The following is a 19,461-nucleotide window of genomic DNA, read 5'->3' on the forward strand; positions in this document are numbered from 1 at the left end:
GAATGTAGGTGCTCTTGTATTTGGGGCATAGATATTCAAAATTGTGATGTCCTCTTGGTGGATTTTTCCTTTGATGAGAATATAGTGCCCCTCCTTATCTTTTTTTATTAACTTGGGTTGAAAGTCTATTTTATTGGATATTAGGATGGCTACTCCAACTTATTTTCTGGAACCATTTGCTTGAAAGACATTTTTCCAGCCCTTTACTCTGAGGTAGTGTTTATCTTTGTTGCATAGGTGTGTTTCTTGGATGCAACAGAATGATGGATCCTGTTTCCGCAACCATTCTGTTAGTCTGTGTCTTTTAATTGGGGAGTTGAGTCTGTTGATGTTGATAGAAACTAGTGACCAACAATTGTTACTTACTTTAGACGTGGTGTTGGTGGTGTCACTGAGTTTCATTGCTTGTCTTCTTTTGGTTTTTTTGTTGTGTAGTTATCTATTTCCTCTGTTTCCTTAGATGTAGTTGTTTTCTTTAGTTTGGAGTTTCCCTTCTAGTAACTTCTGTAGAGCTGGGTTACTATGTAGATATTGTTTAAATTTGGTTTTGTCTTGGAATATCTTGAATTCTCCGTCTATGTTGATTGAAAGTTTAGCTGGGTATAGTAGTCTGGGTTGGAATCTGTGGTCCCTTAAGGACTGTATGATTTCTGTCCAGGCCCTTCTGCCTTTCATAATTTCTGTTGAGAAATCTGGTGTGATTCTGATAGGTTTACCTTCATATGCTACTTGGCCTTTTTCCCTTGCTGCTTTTAGAATTTTTTTCTTTGTTTTGTAGTTTCAGTGTTTTGACTATGATGTGACATGTAGAATTTCTTTTCTGATCTAGTCTACTTGGTGTTCTGTAAGCCTCTTGTATGTTTATGGCCATCTCCTTCTTTAAGTTGGGAAAGTTTTCTTCTATAATTTTCTTGAAAATATTTTCCGGACCTTTGAGCCTGATGTCTTCTTTTTCTTCTACTCCTATTATTCTTAGGTTTTGTCTTTTCATGGTGTCCTTGATTTCTTGGATGTTTTGTGTTTGGAACTTTTCTGATTTTATTTTTTCTTTGAGAGACATGTCAATTTCTGCAAGTGTATCTTCGGCTCCTGAGATTCTTTCTTCCATCTCTTGTATTCTGTTGGTGATGCTTACCTTTGTAGTTCCTGCTCTTTTCTCTATGTTCTCCCGCTCCTGGTTTTTCTCTATTTGTGTTTTCTTTATTGATTCTAATTCTGTTTTCATGTCTTGCACTATTTCCTTCATCTGTTTGAATGTGGACTCCTGCTTTTCAATGATAGCTTCTATTTTTTTGTCTGTTTCCTCTCTATGGATCACTAATTGTGCCTCTACTTCTTTGGTTATAATTACCTGTATTTCTATGAGAGCTTTGTTTATTTCTTCTTTAGTTGCCTTCATTTGTGTGGACATCTCTTTGAGAGCTTTGTGCATTTCTTCTCTGTTTGCCTCAATTTTCGTGGTCATTTCTCTGAGAGCACGATTTGTTTCCTCTTGGTTAGTCTCGATTTCTTTGGTTATTTCTCTGAGGGCTTTGTTCATTTCATCTTTATGGGCCTCTAATAGCTGGAGAAACATAGTTTTGAGGTCGTTTTCTTGTATATCTAGTGAATTGAAGTGTAAAAATATGGAACGCTTCACGAATTTGCGTGTCATCCTTGCGCAGGGGCCAGCTAATCTTCTCTGTATCGTTCCAATTTTAGTATATGTGCTGCCGAAGCGAGCACCAATCTATAGTCTTTTATGTGGTGAACTTGACAGATGCAAGAAATATTTGCCAAGATTTGAAATGATTTTTTTTTTCCAGCAGTGGCATCTGGATATCAGATTATCTCCTTGGCTGGCTCTTGTCTTGCTGTGTGTTGGTTTCAGTGGGGTTTGGTGTAACATCACCTGTTGCTATGCTCACTTTTCCTCCCATATGTCCATTTCCCATGATTCATGGATGAATGTGGGAATGAAAGCTACAATTCTATTTTTATTTTAATTCTTTTTTATTTTTAATATTTATTTTTTATTAATTATAGTTTATTCAATTTGTATTCCAGCTGTAGCCTCCTTCCTCATTCCCTCCCAATCTTACCCTCCCCCCCCTTCATCTCCTTTCATACCCCTCTCCAAGTCCACTGATAGGGAAAGTCCTCCACCCCTTTACTCTGACCCTAGCCTATCAGGTCTCACCAGCACTGGCTGCATTGTCTTCCTCTCTGGTCAGGTAAAGATGTTACCACTTCTGGGGGAGGTGATAAAAAAGCCAGCCACTGAATTCATGTCAGAGACAATCCCTCTTCCAGTTACTAGGGAACCCAGATGAAAACTGAGCTGCCATTGGACATATCTGATCAGGGGTTCTAGGTTATATCCATGAATGGTCCTTTGTTGGTCTGAGACTGTTGATCAGTCTCAGAAAAGACCCCTGTGCTCAGATTTTTTGGTTCTGATGTTCTTCGTGTGAAGCTACCGTCCCCTAGAGGTCTTTCTATCTTCCACTTCTTTTATGAGATTCCCTGCACTCTGCCCAAAGTTTGGCTATGGGTATCAGCATCTGCTCTGATACAATGCTTGGTAGAGTCTTTCAGAGGCCCTTTGTGGTAGCTTCCTATCCTGTTGCCTGTTTCCTCCCTCTTCCAAAGTCTGTCCCATTTGCCTATTTGGGTGTGGATTAATTATCTTACCCAAGGTCCTCATTTTGCCCAGCATCCTTATCTGTACAGAATTTGGTATGTTTGTCCTATATTATATGTCTAATATCCACTTATAAGTGAGTATATACAATGTGTGTCTTTATGCTTCTGAATCACCATGCTTAGTCACTTTATTCTAGTAACAAATATCACTTATAGTCATATCACCACTTAGAAATACTGGTGGACAGATAGTTTGAAGTATCTCACAATTGATGAACAGATTTAAATTACATGTTCCTCCATGGTCTGGCATTACTGTAGACTACCAATAAAATTTTCAGAAACAGGTGCTCCTTGATTTATGAATCGACCCACATCACTATGAGCACCTATTAGATGCAAATATTCTTTCACAAATATATTTAGTAACCTTATATGTAACCTACCAAAATTGTATATTAGCAATATACTAGACAATAGAATATGGGTATATTTGCCATGAAATAGAATGACTTATTACTGTTCTCTGGGGACTCATACCACATTATCTCTACCCAGAAAGTGGTCAAAATTCAAAATTGGATTTATATTTTCTCTGAATGCATGATATTTTCATTCTACTGTACTTTGAAAATTCTTAAATCTAGTCATTTTCAATAAGAAGACATTTGCATATGGCCCACTGTAGTAATAATCAGCTTAACTAATTGGCATTTAGGTGGTGCAAAGAACTAAAGAAGTTAAAAGGCAATAATTCAAGTAACCCAATTAAAAAATGGGGTATAGAACTAAACAGAGAATTCTCTGAAGAAGAATATAGAATGGCAGAGAAACACATAAGGAGATATTCAACATTCCTAGACATCAGAGAGATGCAAATCAAAACGAACCTGAGATTTCACCTTACACGCATCAGAATGGCCAAGATCAAAAACTCAAGAGACAACACATGCTGGAGAGGTTGTGGAGAAAGGGGAACCCTCCTACAATGCTGGTGGGAATGTAAACTTGTACAACCACTCTGGAAATCAATCTGGCAATTTCTCAGACAACTAGGAATAGCGCTTCCTCAAGATCCAGCTATACCACTCCTATGTTCAAGTACACAACAAGGACATTTGCTCAACCATTTTGTAGCAGCTTTATTCGTAATAGCCAGAACCTGGAAACAACCCAGATGTCCATCAATGGAGGAATGGATATAGAAATTGTGGTATTTTTACACAATGGAATATTACTCAGCAATCAAAAAAGAGGAAATCATGAAATTTGCAAGCCAATGGTGTGATCTAGAAAAAATAATCCTGAGTGAGGTATTCCAAAATCAGAAAGACACACATGGTATATCCTCATTTACATAGACCTAAAATAGGATAAACATACTAAAATATGTACACCTAAAGAAGATAAACAAGAAAGAGATCCAGGGGTAAGATGATGAATCTTCATCTAGAAAGACAAAGGGGATGGACATTGGAAACAGTCTTGTCTCACAGGAATTAAAGGGGATAAATACCTATTGAGCCTACAATATATGGGTAAAAATTACAAAATTTTTCATTAGAAAATTGTTGGAATGTTCTGGAAATGTGTTATTATCTCCTCAATATATAAATAAATATGTTTTATTTTAACTGAATCATAATTTCTCCTTGATATCTTAGATGAATGACTATAATAAGTCCTCTAGTTCATCTCTATCCCTGAAGTACAAGTATAACAAAAATGGATTGTGAAATTATTTGTGGGTTTTTACTCTGCTTTTGAGTTATCAACTTAAATACCTAATATATTTTATTAGAGAGAGGTACATTTTAAACCATGGAGATGGAGAACTTAGAGAAGAGATGAAAAACCACACAGGTAATCATCAGCAATAGAATATAAGAGACAGAGGAGAGATATCAGGCTCTAGAGATACAATTATAGAAATCCATATATCTTTCCAAGAAAACATAAGAACAGAAAAGTTCCTGACAAAAAACATCTAAGAAAGCAAGGGTACCATGAAAAGAAGAAACTTAAGAATAATAAGAAGAGACAAAAAGACTGCAGATGCCAACCCAGACATCTATTTGCAGTAATATTTTCAATCAACATAGATGGAGAAAAAATTATTCCATGACAGAACTAAATTTATAAAATAGGTACACAGTGACGCAACCCTACTGGAAGGAAAACTTCAACCCAATGAGATGAACTACACACACGAAAATATACGATAAAGATACCTTCGCTACAAAAAAGGAAATGAACACACAAACACACAATTACCTCCAATTCAACAATAAAAGAAGCTAACAATCATTGATTATTAATATCTATCGACATTAATGGACTCAACTCTCCTAGAAAAAGACATAGACTAACAGAATGGTTGTAGAAACAGGATCCAACATTCTGCTGCATGTAAGAAACATCTCTGCATCAAAGATACATACTACTTCAGAATAAAGAGCTGGAAAAAAGTATTCCCAGCAAACAGATGCAAGAAGCAAGCTGGACTAGCCATCTTAATATCTAATAAAATAGACTTTCAACCAAAATTAATCAAAAGATATGGGGAGGGACACTTCATTGTCATTAAAGGAAAACTCCACCAGGAATACATCACTGTCTTAAACATCTATGCCCCATACACAAGAGCTTCTGTATTTGAAAAAAAAAAACTTTATTAAAGCTTAAATCACAAACTGACCCCAATACCTTAATAGTGGGAGACCTCAACACCCTACTCTTACAAATTAAGATCATAAAGACAGAAGCTAAAAAGAGAATCATGACACTCACAGAGTTCTTAAATCAAATGGACTTAATAGATGTCTACAGAACTTTTCACTCAATCATAAAAGTCTATCTTTTTCTCAGCACCTATGGGGTCCTCTCCAAAATTGACTATATAGCCAAGCAAAAAGCAAGATGCAACAGATATAAAAAGATTGAAATAATCCCATGTATTATATCAGACAACTAAGATCTAAAACTAGACTTCAACAATAACAGAAGTAACAAAAAGCCTACACAGTCATGGAAACTAATCAACTCTCTACTCAATGACAGCTGAGTCTGGAAGAAGTAAAAAAGAAATTAAAGACTTCCTTGATATCTAATCCACACAAAGACCCAACAAAGAAAGGGAATCTTGGACCAATCTCTCTAATGAGAGCAAGAAGGCTTCACCACAGGTATGCAGGATTGGTTCAGTATATGGAAATCCATTAATGTTATCCATCATATATATATACTGGAACAAAAAACATGGTCATTGCGTTAGACGCCGAAAAAGCATTTGACAAAATCCAAAACCTATTCATGTATAAAGTAGAAATCAGGGATAGAAGGAAACATAGTAAAGGCAATATACAGCAATAAATATACTAATGGTAATTTATAGCAAACCTATAGGCAACATCAAACTAAATGGAGAGAAATTTAAATCAATCCCATTGAAATCAGAGAAACAGCAAAGCTGCCCTTTCTATCTGTATCTCTTCAAAATAATATTGGAAGTACTGGCTAGAGCAATAAGACAAATAAAGGAGATAAAGGGAATACAAAATTGGAAAGGAAGACGTCAAAATATCACTATTTACAGATGATATGAGAGTGTACATGAGTGACCACAAAAATTCAACTAGAGAACTACTACAGCTTATAAACACCTTCAGCAAGCTGTATACAAAATTAACTCAAAAAAACCAGCAGCCCTTATGTATAAAAAATATAAATCTGCTGAGAAAGAAATCATGGAAGCAACACCCTTCACCAAAGCCACAAACAACATAAAGTACCTTTGTGTAATTCTAACCAAGCAAGTGAAAGACTTCTATGAAAGACATTTCAAGTCTCTGAAGAAAGAAATTAAAAAGAAATCAGAAGATGGGAGGATCTCCCATGCTCACGGATTGGTAGGATTAACATAGTAAAAACAGTCCTCCTACCAAAAACAATCTACAGATTCAATGCAATGCCAATCAAAATACCAGCACAATTCTTTACAGACCTTGAAAGAACAATTCTCAACTTCATATGGAAAAATTAAAACCCCAGAGTAGTGCTATCTCAAGATCCATATATACCTCTCCTGGGTATATATCTGAAAGATGCTCAACCATACAACAAAGACATTTGCTCAACTGTGTTCCCAGCAGCTTTATTCATGAAAGCCAGAATCTAGAAAAAAACCTAGATTCCACTCAACTGAAGAATCAATACATAAATTGTGTTACATTTTCCCAATGGTATACTCTTCAGCTATTAAACATCAAGAAATCATGACATTTCCAGGCAAATGGAAAGAACTAAAAATGATCATCCTGAGTGAGGTAACCCAGAAGCAGAAAGACACACAATGTATATACTCACTTATAAGCGGATATTAGCCTAAAATATAGGTTAAACAATATAATCTCCAGAACTAAACAGGATAAACAACAAGGAGGATCCTAGAGAAGAAGCTTAATTCTCATTCACAAGTTAAAAAAGGATAGACAGGTGAAGTCATAGTAGACAGAGAACAGGATGGGAACCTATCACAAATGCGCTTTAAAAGACTCTGCCCAGCAGGGAATGGAAGTGGATGCAGAGACTCAAAGCTGAACTTTGGACAGATAGTTGGGTGTCTTATAGAAGAAGGACACAGAGGGGACAGGAGTCACACAAGGAGAACCAAAAAAAAGCCAAAAAAATGGTAACTCAGCCCAGTTGGAACTTCAGAGACTGATGCATCAACCAAAGACCATGCATAGAGAGGACCTAAACTCTTTGCTCAGATGTAGCCCATTGGCTGTTCAGTCTCTATGTTGGTTCCCTAGTGAGGGGAGAAGAGACAGTCTGACCTGAATGCAGTTGTCTGTTCCTTGATCACTTCTCCCTGGTGGGGTAACCTAGCCAGCCCACAGAGGAAGAGGATCCATGTAGTCCTGATGGGACCTGATAGGTTAGGATCAGACAGTAGGGGAAGAGGACTTCCCCTATCAGTGGACTAAGGAAGAATAGAGGAGGAAGAGCAAGGGAGGGTCTTAGCAGAAGGAGATGAGGGAGGGTATTACAACCAAGATACAAAGTGAGACAATTTTTAAATAATTAATTTTTTTAAAAGACAGAGGTATATTTTAGTGATATATTACTAAAGGATCTTTTTAAGTTTTCATACAGTTTGCTTATTTATTTATTTGTTTACTTTACCAGTTGTTAATCTTTAGAATTAGATGTGCAAATAATGAAATATTCAAAGGATAATTACTTTTGTCATAGTCAATTCCAGAGTTTTAGCCAATCAAGACAAGTTTTACAGATCTCTAAAAAGTATTCTAGTCACTCTAATTAGTCTCTCATTTCTTACACCAATTAATTAGGTTATAATAGAAGATCAATCAAAATGTATGTAAAGGAAAGATTAATTACTTCTTTTCTGTGAATTAATTAGTACTATATTAGAGTGCTGAGGAAAACCATTTAGTGAAAGAAAAATGAATGCCAACAGATGTGATAACTTAAGATGTATAGCGGACATATATTTTTAAGGACAAAATTTATTTAGTTTAAATGTAGAACATATATATGCATATATTGCCTTGGCACTTCATATATTTTTCTCTATTAGTAGATGCACAAGGTATGAGTAAAGGAAAAAAATTAATAAATAAATTTTTGTCAGAGATAAAAATACATTTTTTAAACTATGATATGTGGTTCTTCATTTTTTATACGCACGGTTTCATTTAGCTCAGGTTGTTCTGACACTCATGAAATCTAAGACAACCTTAACATCTGATTCTATTACTGGCACTGTTTCTCTCCTTAACCTTTGGAAAAATACCATGAACATAAGTGGTCTAGTAAACTACAGAGCAGTTTCAGTCTCTTTAGGAATATTTCAACATATTAGTACCAAGGGAACATTAATATTAATCATAACCAGCCAATTTATAATATGCCAGTACAATGATTTAAACTTAATGGTAAAATTACATTCATTCAGATTATGTCAGAGGCAGTCCCTCTTCCCATTACTATGTAACCCACTTGGACACTGAACTGCCATGGGCTACACCTGTGCAGGGGTTCCAGGTCATCTCCACAAATAGTCCTGGAGCAGCCTTACCAGGCCACAGTAGAGGACAATGCAGCCACTTTTGATGAGAACTGATAGACTAAGATCAGAAAGAAGGAGAGGAGGACCTCCCCTATCAGTGGACTTGGGGAGTTACATGCATGCAGAAAGGGGAGGGAGGGTGGGATTGGCAGGGGAGGAGGGAGGGGCTTATGGGGGGATACAAAATGAATAAAGTGTAATTAATAAAAAATAAATAAAAGATTAAAAAAAATTACATTCATTATGAGGCATCTATAATGCCTCATATACTCCATCTATACTGCTTCATATGCAAGTAGTTTTAATAAATCTCTAATGTTTAATGTAGCATAAACTAATATTTCCACCAATCTCAAGATCAGTGCAAAATAAAATACCAGGACATAGTTTTTTAAAAGTAAGGTAGAAAATATTTTAAATATTATATTCAAAACATTTTAACCAGTGAAGCAAAAAAAAAAAATCAACATACAGAAACAAAACAAAATCATACACACACACAGGCAAAAACCAAACAAACAAAGAATAAAAACCATGGAGTTAGTTCTGTGCTGCCTAACTATTTCTTGGCATAGAGCCTACCCTGCAGCATGGTTGATATATACAGTCTGTTTTACAGGCTATAACTAATTTTTCCTTTCCCAGTAGGTATCAATTGTAAACAGCTTCTTGAATAACAGTAAGACTTCTAAACAATGATATGAAAAAGGAATGTGATGATAGTGTATTATTGAGGTCCTCAGACTAATTTTTCCTTCATTGGGGCCAGAATTCTTTTTTTAAATTAATTTTTTTTATTTTTTAAATAGCTAGAATTCTTAATTCTCCTGAATTATATGGAAATAATTTTAGCTTTATTATAATACAAAGGAATAATAAATGATATAATAAAATAATGTAATTGCTTATTACTGTGTAAATAAAGGCTGTATATAAAGGTATGCAAAATTGAAAATTCCTACATGTGCCTAAAAAATGACTGTTATAACCTTCATAGTAAATTTTAAGTAGAGTACTGGCAATCCTATATTTCAAATATTATCATGTGCTTTATATATGTCACTCATTAAATAGATTTACCTCTAAAAATACGCTATTGGTCACAGCAGCAAAATTATTTGACCAATATAGCTAAAGTTATAAAAATGTGATTTGAAAACACAATTAATCTATTTTTAATAAGGAACTAGGAAAGAATCACTTACTAGATTCAGGATCAGAGTTGCCATCTCCTTCAGTGCGGTTGTTTGGTGCAGCATGATCAAAGTACTCTTCCTGAGGATAGCCAAGAGGTAGGGCATGGGATAGGCTGGGAAGGCTGCCTGAATCATGGTCTCCCAATCCACCATCACTGATGCTTTCCTGAGAGCCTTCTGGAAGGTGAAATGTAACACGCCGCTGAGACTGAAAGGAAAAAAGATTGTACAATTTCAGCAATATTATGAACAATTTCTTAGTGGATCCAATTTACAAAACATTATTTCAGGTGTCTGGTAAACCCACATAAAATTATCTGCTGTGTGAACAATTTCAGGCATTTATGAAAAGGCATATCTATGTTAAACCAGTTTCACCTGGCACCTGAGTTGCCTCTATTATATTTCTAAACAGATAGGGGAAGTCCTCCTCCCCTTCCATCCAACCCTAGCCTATTTGGTTTCATAAGGACTGGCTACATTGTCTTCCTCTGTAGCCTTGTACGGCTGCTCCCCCACAACTGGGAGGTGATCAAAGAGCCAGCTACTGACTTCATGTCAGAGACAGTCCCTCTTCCCATTACTAGGGAAGCACTTGGAGACTGAACTGCCATGGGCTACATCTGTGCAGGGGTTCTAGGTTATCTCCATGCATAGTCCTTGGTTAGAGTATCAGTCTCAGAAAAGACCCCTGGAACTGATTTCCTGGTTCTGTTGCTCTCCTTTTGGAGATCCTGTCATCTTTAGATCTTTCTATCTCTCCCTTTTTTTCATAAGATTCCCTGCACTCTGCCTAAAGTTTGGCAATGAGTCTCAGCATCTGCTTTGATACACTGTTGGGTAGAGTTTTTCAGAGGCCCTCTGTGGTAGGCTCATGTCCTGTTTCCTATTTTCTCCCTCTTTAGATGTCCCTTTTGCCTTTGGGCATGAGGAGTGATCATCTTACACAGGGTCCTCCTTCTTAGCTTCTGTAGGTGTACAGATTTTAGTATGTTTATCCTATATTATATTTCTAATATCCACTTATAATTGAGTATATACCATGTGTGTCTTTCTGCTTCTTGGATACCTTACTCAGGATGATATTTTCTAGTTCCCACCATTTGCCTGCAAATTTCATGATTTCCTTGTTTTTAATAGCACAGTAGTAATCCATTGTGTAAATATACCATAATTTCTGTATCCATTCCTCAGTTAACAGAATGGAGGAAGATAAAGACAAACAGATTATGGCCATCTGTAAAGAAATATGAGAAGATGCAGCCAAACAGTTTGTGGCCTTTAGAGAGGAAATAAATCACTGAAAGATATAAAAGAAACAGAGCAATGTTCAAATAAACAGCTGAAGGAACTAAAGGAAAAACAGGAAAATAACAGTGAGACAGGTGAAAGAAATAAAAAAAAATATCTCAAGATATGAAGATAGAATTGAGAACATTAAAGAAAACACAAATGGAGGAAATAATGGAGAGGAAGCACTTAGGGAAGAAAACAAAAACTACAGAGGTAAGCATAACCAATAGACTAAAAGAGATGGAAAAAAGAATCTCAGGAGTGGAAGATACAATGGAAGAAATCGATGTATCTGTCAAAGAAAATGTTGGGAGGAGATGAGGGATGGAGGGAGGGTTTGGGAGGGAATGAGAGAGTAGATATAGCTGGGATACGGAGTTAATAAAATGCAACTAATAATAAAAAAATAAATTATAAAAAAGAAAATGTTAAATCCAAAAAAATTCCCAATACAGACCATCCAAGAAATCCAAGACAACATGAAAAGGCAAAACCAAAGAATAATAGGAATAAAGGATAAAGAAGATTTCCTCCTCCAAGGGCCAGAAAATATTTTCAACAAAATCATGGAAAAAAAAAAAACAATTTAAAGGAGAAGCCTATAAGAATACAAGAGACCTACAGAACACCTAATAAATTAGACCAGAAAAGAAAAATCTTCCTGCCACATAATAATCAAAACAGTAAGTATACAGGACAAAAAAGAATACTAAATGCTACAAGGGAAAAAGGCCAAGTAACATATAATGGCAAACCCATCAGAATAACACCTGATTTCTCAACAGAGACTATGAAAGCCAAAAGAGCCTGGACAAATATTATGCAGACCCTAAGAGAACACAGATGTCAGCCCAGGCTACCATATCCAGCAAAACTCCCAGTCATCATAGATGAAGAAAACAAGATTTTCAATGACAAAAACAAATTTCAGCAATGCCTACGCACAAACGAGTGTTGCAGAAGATGCTAGAAGGAAAAATTCAACCCAGGAAAACTAATTACATTCAGAAAAACACAGGAAACAAATAACTTCACGCCAGCAAAACTAAAAGTTGCCAAGCACACAAACACACTACCAAAACAAGAGCAAAATCAAAGGATCTAACAGCCACTGGTCATTAATCTCCCTCAACATCAATGGACCCAATTCTCCAGTAAAAAGACACAGAGTAACAGCATGGATGCATAAATAAGACCCAACAATCTGTTGCATACAAGAAACACACCTAAGTCACAAAGATAGACGTTACCTGAGGGTAAAGGGCTGGAAGACTGTTTCCCAGGCAAATGGACTCAAGAAGCAAACAGGAGTAGCCATTCTAATATCTAGTAAAACAGATTTTCAACCAAAATTAATCAACAGAGATGGGGAAGGTTATTTCATACTCATCAAAGAAAAACTGCACCAAAAAGACATCACAATTCTGAACATCTATGCCCCACATAAAAGAGCACCCACATTTGTAAAAGAAACATTAATAAAACTGAAACCACACATAGATTCCCACACATTAATAGTGGGAGACTTCAACACCCCACTCTCAACGAAGGACAGGTCTACAAACCTTTTTAAGTGCCCTGCTACTTAAACTGTCAAGATGGCAATACATTGGGATAGAAACCACATGAAAGAGAGGATAGCTTTACAAAAGGAATAAAGAGACAAAAATATTAGGGGAGCCATGTTTTATTAGGTATCTTCAGGACTGACTGCAAAGTTCCCCTCTGTTGCCTAGCAGGACTGCTTCTCTCTTGGGGAGTGGGTAAGTCAAAGAGGCTGCCATTGAGTTCCTGTCAGAAGTAGTCTCTATTCCCCTTACTTTCTGAGCTACCACAAGCTACATTCGAGCAGAGGTTCTAGGTTATATCCATACCTGGTCCTTGGTGGAGTATCAGTCTCAGAAAAGACCCCTGTGCCCAGATATATTTGGTCGTTGTGGAGCTCCTGTCCTCTCCACAGAAAGGAGGATCAATGGAACCGAATAGAAGACCCAGAAATAAAGCCACACACATATGAATACTTGATTTTCAGTCCTCATCAGGACTGGCTGCATTGTCCTCCTCTGTGGATTCACAAGGAAACTAACCCCCTCGTGGGGTAGGTCAAAGAGCCTGCCATTGAGTTTATGTCAGAGACAGTCCCTGTTCCCCTTAATAGGGACCTCACTTGGATACTGAGCTAGCATGGGCTAAATCTGAGCATGGAATGGTCCTTGGTTGGAGTATCAGTCTCAGAAAAGACTCTTGTGCCCAGATATTTTGGTTCTGTTGCTCTTCTAGTGGAGCTCCTGTCCTCTCCAGTAATAAATATAAAAATATGTATATAGAAAAATTATTTCTATTTAATCTTTGGAAATCATTTTCCTTGTTAAACATAGTTTGCAGAATCCTGATGTAGAATGCTAAATTCGTCAACCGAGCATAGCAATTTTATACAATTTTATCACTAAGAAACTAGAAGCATTATAGTTTTAGGTTTAACTTCACTCACTTGCACATATTATTTCAAGTCTAAATTTGAAGAAATCTTTTGTGTATTGTATGGAGGCAAAACTTGTCAATTGAAAATATATAGCTTAAAGAAAATATATAGCTTATGGCTGAGGCAGGAAATAGTTGGGACATCCTGCAGGCAGAAGGAATTCTGGGATAGAGCCAGGCTCACAAAATCCAGACAGCACTATGTGAGGAATATGGACACATGGTGCCTGAGCTCAGGTTAGTAGCCACATGTCAGAATGTAAATTAGTATAAATGGGTTATTTTAAGTTATGAGCTAGTCAGAGAACAGCCTAGCTATATGGCCTAGGTATTTGTAAAATAATAATTGAGTCTTATGTGTAATTATTTCCACAGAGCTATGGGGGATGGAGGAAAAAACACCTGCAACCTAATGGTCCCTTACAACAAACATATGAAGATGTATAATTGTCAGCTTTTTAATAAATTAAGAACATTGGAAAGTAGGTTGAATAATAAACAAAATATTACATCATAAAATCCATATACCGTTAGCAACTTAAAGTCAATATAATACTCCATGCATGATCAATATTACTGCACATAAAATAAGCTAGATTTTCACAAAACTATAATTTCTTTCCTTTTCTGGGTATTTTTTTTTTGAGACTAGGTTTCTCTGTGTAGTTTTGATTCATCCTGGATTTGCTTTGCAGTATTGTAGATCAAGATACCTCTCAATCTCTCAGAAATCCACCTGTCTCTGCCTCCCAAAGTGCTGTAATTACAGGGGTGCTCCAACAAGCCCAGCAGTTTATTTTCTTATAGTGAATTCCTATTTAGAAAAATTATTTCTGAAGGCACTTAGTGCTATGACCTTTCCTCTTAGCACTGCTTTCATTGTGTCCCATAAGTTTAGGTATGTTGTAACTTCATTTACATTGAATTCTAGGAAGTCTTTAATTTCTTTCTTTATTTCTTCTCTGACCCAGCTGTCATTTAGAAGCAAGTTGTTCAGTTTCCATGTATGTGTAGGCCTTTTGCTATTTTTGTCATTGAGATCCAGTTTTCGTCCATGGTGATCACACAGGATACAAGGGATTATTTCAATCTTCTTGTATCTGTTGAGGCTTGCTTTGTGACCAACTATCTGGTCTATTTTGGAGAAGGTTCCATGAGGTGCGGAGAATTAGGTAAATACTTTTGAGTTTGGATGATCCACCACATAAACAAACTGAAGGAGAAAAACCACATGATCATCTCCTTAGATGCTGAAAAGGCATTTGACAAAATCCAACATCCATTCATGTTTAAAGTATTGGAGATATCAGGGATACAAGGCATATACCTGAACAGTAAAGGCTATATATAGCAAGCCTATAGCCAACATCAAACTCAATGGAGAGAAACTTAAATCATTCCCACTGAAATCAGGGACAAGGCAAGGCTGTCCACTCTCTGCATATCTCTTCAACATTGTTCTTGAAGTCCTAGCTAGAGCAATAAGACAATTGAAGGAGATCAATGGGATACAAATTGGAAAGGAAGAAGTCAAAGTATCACTGTTTGCAGATGATATGATAGTATACCTGAGTGACCCCAAAAATTCTACCAGGGAACTCCTACAGATAATTAACACCTTCAGCAAAGTGGCTGGATACAAAATTAACTCAAAATTGTCATATATCTACACAATGGAATATTATTCAGCAATAAAAAGCAAGGAAATCATGAAATTTGCAGGTAAATGGTGGGATCTGGAAAAGATCATCCTGAGTTAGCTATCCCAGAAGCAGAAAGATACACACGGTATATCCTCACTCATATAGACATATAATATAGGATAAACCTACTAAAATCTGTACACCTAGAGAAACTAATCAAGAGGGAGGACTCTTGCTAAAATTCCTTTTCAGAAAGGCAAAGAGGCTGGACATCAGAAGAAGGAGAAAAGAGGGAACAAGTCAGGAGCCTGACACAGAGGACCTCTGAAAAGCTCTGGCCTGCAGACTATCAATATAGATGCTGAGACTTATGGGCAACCTTTGGGCAGAGTGCAGGGAATCTTAGGAAAGAAGTGGAAAACAGTAAGATCTGGAGAAGACAGGAACTCCACAAGGAGAGCAACAGAACAAAAAAATCTGAAGACGGGGGTCTTTCCTGAGACTGATATTCCAACCAAGGACTATGCATGGAGATAACCTAAGACCCCTGCACAGATGTAGCCCATGGCAGTTCAGTATGCAAGTGGGTTCCATTGTAATAGGAACAAGGACTGTCTCTGACATGAACTGATTGGCCTGCTCTTTAATTACCTCCCCCTGAAGGGGAAGCAGCATTACCAGGCCACAGAAGAAGACAATGCAGCCACTCCTGATGAGACCTAATTGACTAGGATCAGAAGGAAGGAAAAGAAGTCCTCCCCTATCAGTGGACTTGGGGAGGGGCATGCATGCAGTGTGTGGAAGAAGGGAGGGGTTGGGCGGGGAGGAGGGAGAGAACCACAGGGGGCATACAAAGTGAATAAGGTGTAATTAATAAAGAAAAATAAAAATAAAAAGTAAAATCCTAAATTTTGTTACTATGCAAATATTTATATATGACAGAAGGAGACCATTTATCATGACTCAGAATTTTATATTATATTAAAGTACAGTTTTTTTTCATTTAAACTTTTATAGTGTTAAAATAAATAATAGAACACAGAAACAAAGAAACACTGCTGGCCTAAATACAAGAAGTTTGATAGCTTAACATCTGTGGTTAAGTAGTCAGTCATCTCTCATAAACAGAACTAAAGTCCCCATTGAATAGCCTGTAACATTATGGAAAATGATAGGAATGTTGGCTATGGACATTACTTTTTATATAAAGACTTCTTTACCTACACTAAAAATAGCAAGACAATTTTAATAAAATTGTGTTATCCCATATTTTTTTTTGCTTTTAATTCACTAAAAACAAACAAATAAAACTGCAAAGAATGTGCTAGAATGAATATGTATTTTTGGGGCCATGCATGTTAACATTCATTCAATTTTAAAAGTATAGAGGAGAGAGAATAAGTGAGTGTTTAAGGATCAACTTGAGGGACTAAATCTCACTGCTTTTGTTGACCATCTGGAATGCACTTAAAAGTATAAATACATCATGGCTACTTCATTTTTGCAAAGTAGTTATTCCACTTAAAACCTTTCCATATATGCATATATATTTGAAGAATCAACTACAGAACAAACCCAGTGATCACAGGTATTGCTTATTCTGTTTTTAAGTTATGACAATATCTCAACATTGGATCATGATTCATTGTTTGATCAAAAGAAATACAATAAAATAATCTAATGTTCAACCACTTCTTGAGTGTTTCAGTTCTTCCTCAATTCTACTTTCAGAGTTTATAGTAGGATATAGGTTTTTTTGTGTTTGTAATTTATAGCAGTCCAACAAATGTCAGCAATTACATAAAAATGTTTATGTGTGTGTGTGTATGTATGTATGTATGCATGCATGAGATAGAGAGACAGAGAGAGAGAGAGAGAGAGAGAGAGAGAGACCCAACAAGTCCTGTTTGTGTTGCTCATATACTCACTGGATCTTCATCAAACTCACAGTGACTGCTCCTTAATGAAAACTGAGTTCTTCCACACTGCCCATTACATGCGCAAATCCATCAACTGTGAAACGCTACACTTCAGTGTCTTTATCAAAAATTTTAAGAGCTCTCCTCAATAACTTCCTGTCTGGACTTTTTTTTTTTGGCGGGGGTGGTTGTCACAGAAGCCTTCAATGTCTCTTGTTTTCAGTTATAGCTACACAATCATATTTTCACTGCAAAAGAGGCTTCCCTGTCCATAGCAGCCAGTGGGCAAAAGTATTGGTCATGGATTTCCACATTGTTTCTGTAGGGAGCTTGGATCATAGATTGAATTTGGTCTCTAAGGGAAGCACAGACCCCAACATGTTTTCTGGATGCAACAAAGTGCGAATTGTGGACATCAATATGGTTTCCCTGTGCATCCTGGATCACAGACATCAACATGGTACTGGAACGTTAACTTGGTTTCTGGTGGCAGCATGGATCATGGAAGTCTTTCAAGGAGACTTAATCTAGAAAATGAAGGATTCTTCATGTGAGGTATCTTGTTGTTGTTCAGAGTCAGGGTGACCAGTTTGGGAAGCTTGTCTGAGGGTAGAACCTGCATAAGTTCCAGACTGCTGTATACCACCTTGTCCTTGGCACTGCCACCTGTCTTTACACTGGGTGTGGCAATCATGTGTGAAGCCCCAGGCAGCTTGCATCCTGGTGCTCTCCTCCCCATAACATGGCAAGCAGCAAGAACGGTAACACCAGCAGCAGTGGTCACTTCATGTCATGAGTTTTAATAGCCAGTGGTGACCTGAGCCCCCCAGTGACATGACAACTGGGCATACTTGGAAAGGACATGCTCCTTTGTCCACTGCAGTGGCTCTAGTTCTGATTCTCTTAGCTGCTCAAATCCATCTTCCCCCCCATGATATACTCTTTACTTTTTAATGAATTAATCTTTATTGTCTATTCTTATTTTCTGTTCCTATTCATAATATAGAAATATTCAAATTAAGTATCTATTTTTCTTGTCTAAAGTACATATAAATATTATTTGTCTATCAAAGAAAAATATAAATACGTTTTTCTTTTATATATGTGAAAATATATATATATTATATACTATATAAGTGTGCAATTACATTTATATAATATAATAACACTAGAGTAAGATAATAATCTATTTTTACAGCCCATCAAGAAAGCTATGGTGTACAAATAAAAGCAAATGTATTGACTGTAATAATGATTTTAGCTGATAGATATAAATTTTGAATTTTTTTCTGAATAGATGACTGCTCTTTATAGTTTGCTATGTTCTTTTAGAATCTGAGAGAAATCACAAGGGATGCCACTCCTGAAGTATACTTGCTTTGTTTGTAGTTCACATCAAACTTTCATTGCATGTTCATGTTGGTGACACTTAGCTGAGCATTCACAGGCAAAAAACCACTATACCTCATAATACTATAGTTCCATTTCTGTAATATGATACAAGAGACATTTTAAAAAGTTTAATCTGGCACCAAATAATCTGCAAGTTATGCCAACATGTGATTCTCATTTTGTAATTCTTGAGTACAATGTTCTGAGGAGCTCATTAGAACTTCCTCTCAAAGTTTTCAAAATTATCATATAGTTATTCCCCTGCTCCTGACTCTAATTCTAATACACTCTGTATTATCCTTTCTCTGGGCTTTCTCATTATCATTCCATGCAACTCTTAGTAGAATGTGTAGTCATAAGAATTCATGTTGCTTTTTAATGACTACCATGCAGCAGGATAATTTATAACTCACATATAAAATATTGTGATGGCCCACTCACTAAGCATATTCTAAACTTTTGAATTCCTGAATTCTATAATAATCAAAAGACTTTATGGATTTCAAGAATGTCTTTATTTTCTCATAGGTAAATCTCTTGGCAGAATTGACTTTAATTACTCAACATAATAGAAACTAAATTGTGAAAATAATTTATTTTGACACTCATGTCAAAATTTCCATCTTTATTATATATCGGCTCACATGTCTTATTTGAAGGTTCTAAGTGACAGAGAAGACCCTTTTTAAAATTTTCTTCAAGGTCTATTCTCTACCAGAACTTTCCAATTGTGGGTTACTTAATTTTATTCTTGTTTTTACTTAATTTTATCTATCTATCTATCTATCTATCTATCTATCTATCTATCTATCTAT

General features: G+C 36.3%; 1 protein-coding gene and 1 non-coding gene across 2 annotated transcripts in view; both read right to left on the reverse strand.

Moving 5' to 3' along the window:
* The window catches only part of Pcdh11x (protocadherin 11 X-linked), a 625,310-nt gene that overhangs the window by 167,491 nt on the left and 438,358 nt on the right, over positions 1 to 19,461 (reverse strand). Inside the window, exon 6 of the mRNA XM_055598246.1 lies at positions 9,928 to 10,126. Within this exon, the coding sequence (XP_055454221.1) occupies positions 9,928 to 10,126 (199 nt within the window). The remainder of the gene's footprint in view (positions 1 to 9,927; positions 10,127 to 19,461) is intronic.
* On the reverse strand, positions 1,620 to 1,725 carry LOC129669870 (U6 spliceosomal RNA). Its single transcript, XR_008719094.1, has one exon. It is a non-coding gene; the product is annotated as a U6 spliceosomal RNA (small nuclear RNA).

The sequence above is a fragment of the Psammomys obesus genome, unplaced genomic scaffold, assembly GCF_907164565.1.
Source record: "Psammomys obesus unplaced genomic scaffold, mPsaObe1.curated_primary_1811, whole genome shotgun sequence".
Classification (NCBI taxonomy): Eukaryota; Metazoa; Chordata; class Mammalia; order Rodentia; family Muridae; genus Psammomys; species Psammomys obesus.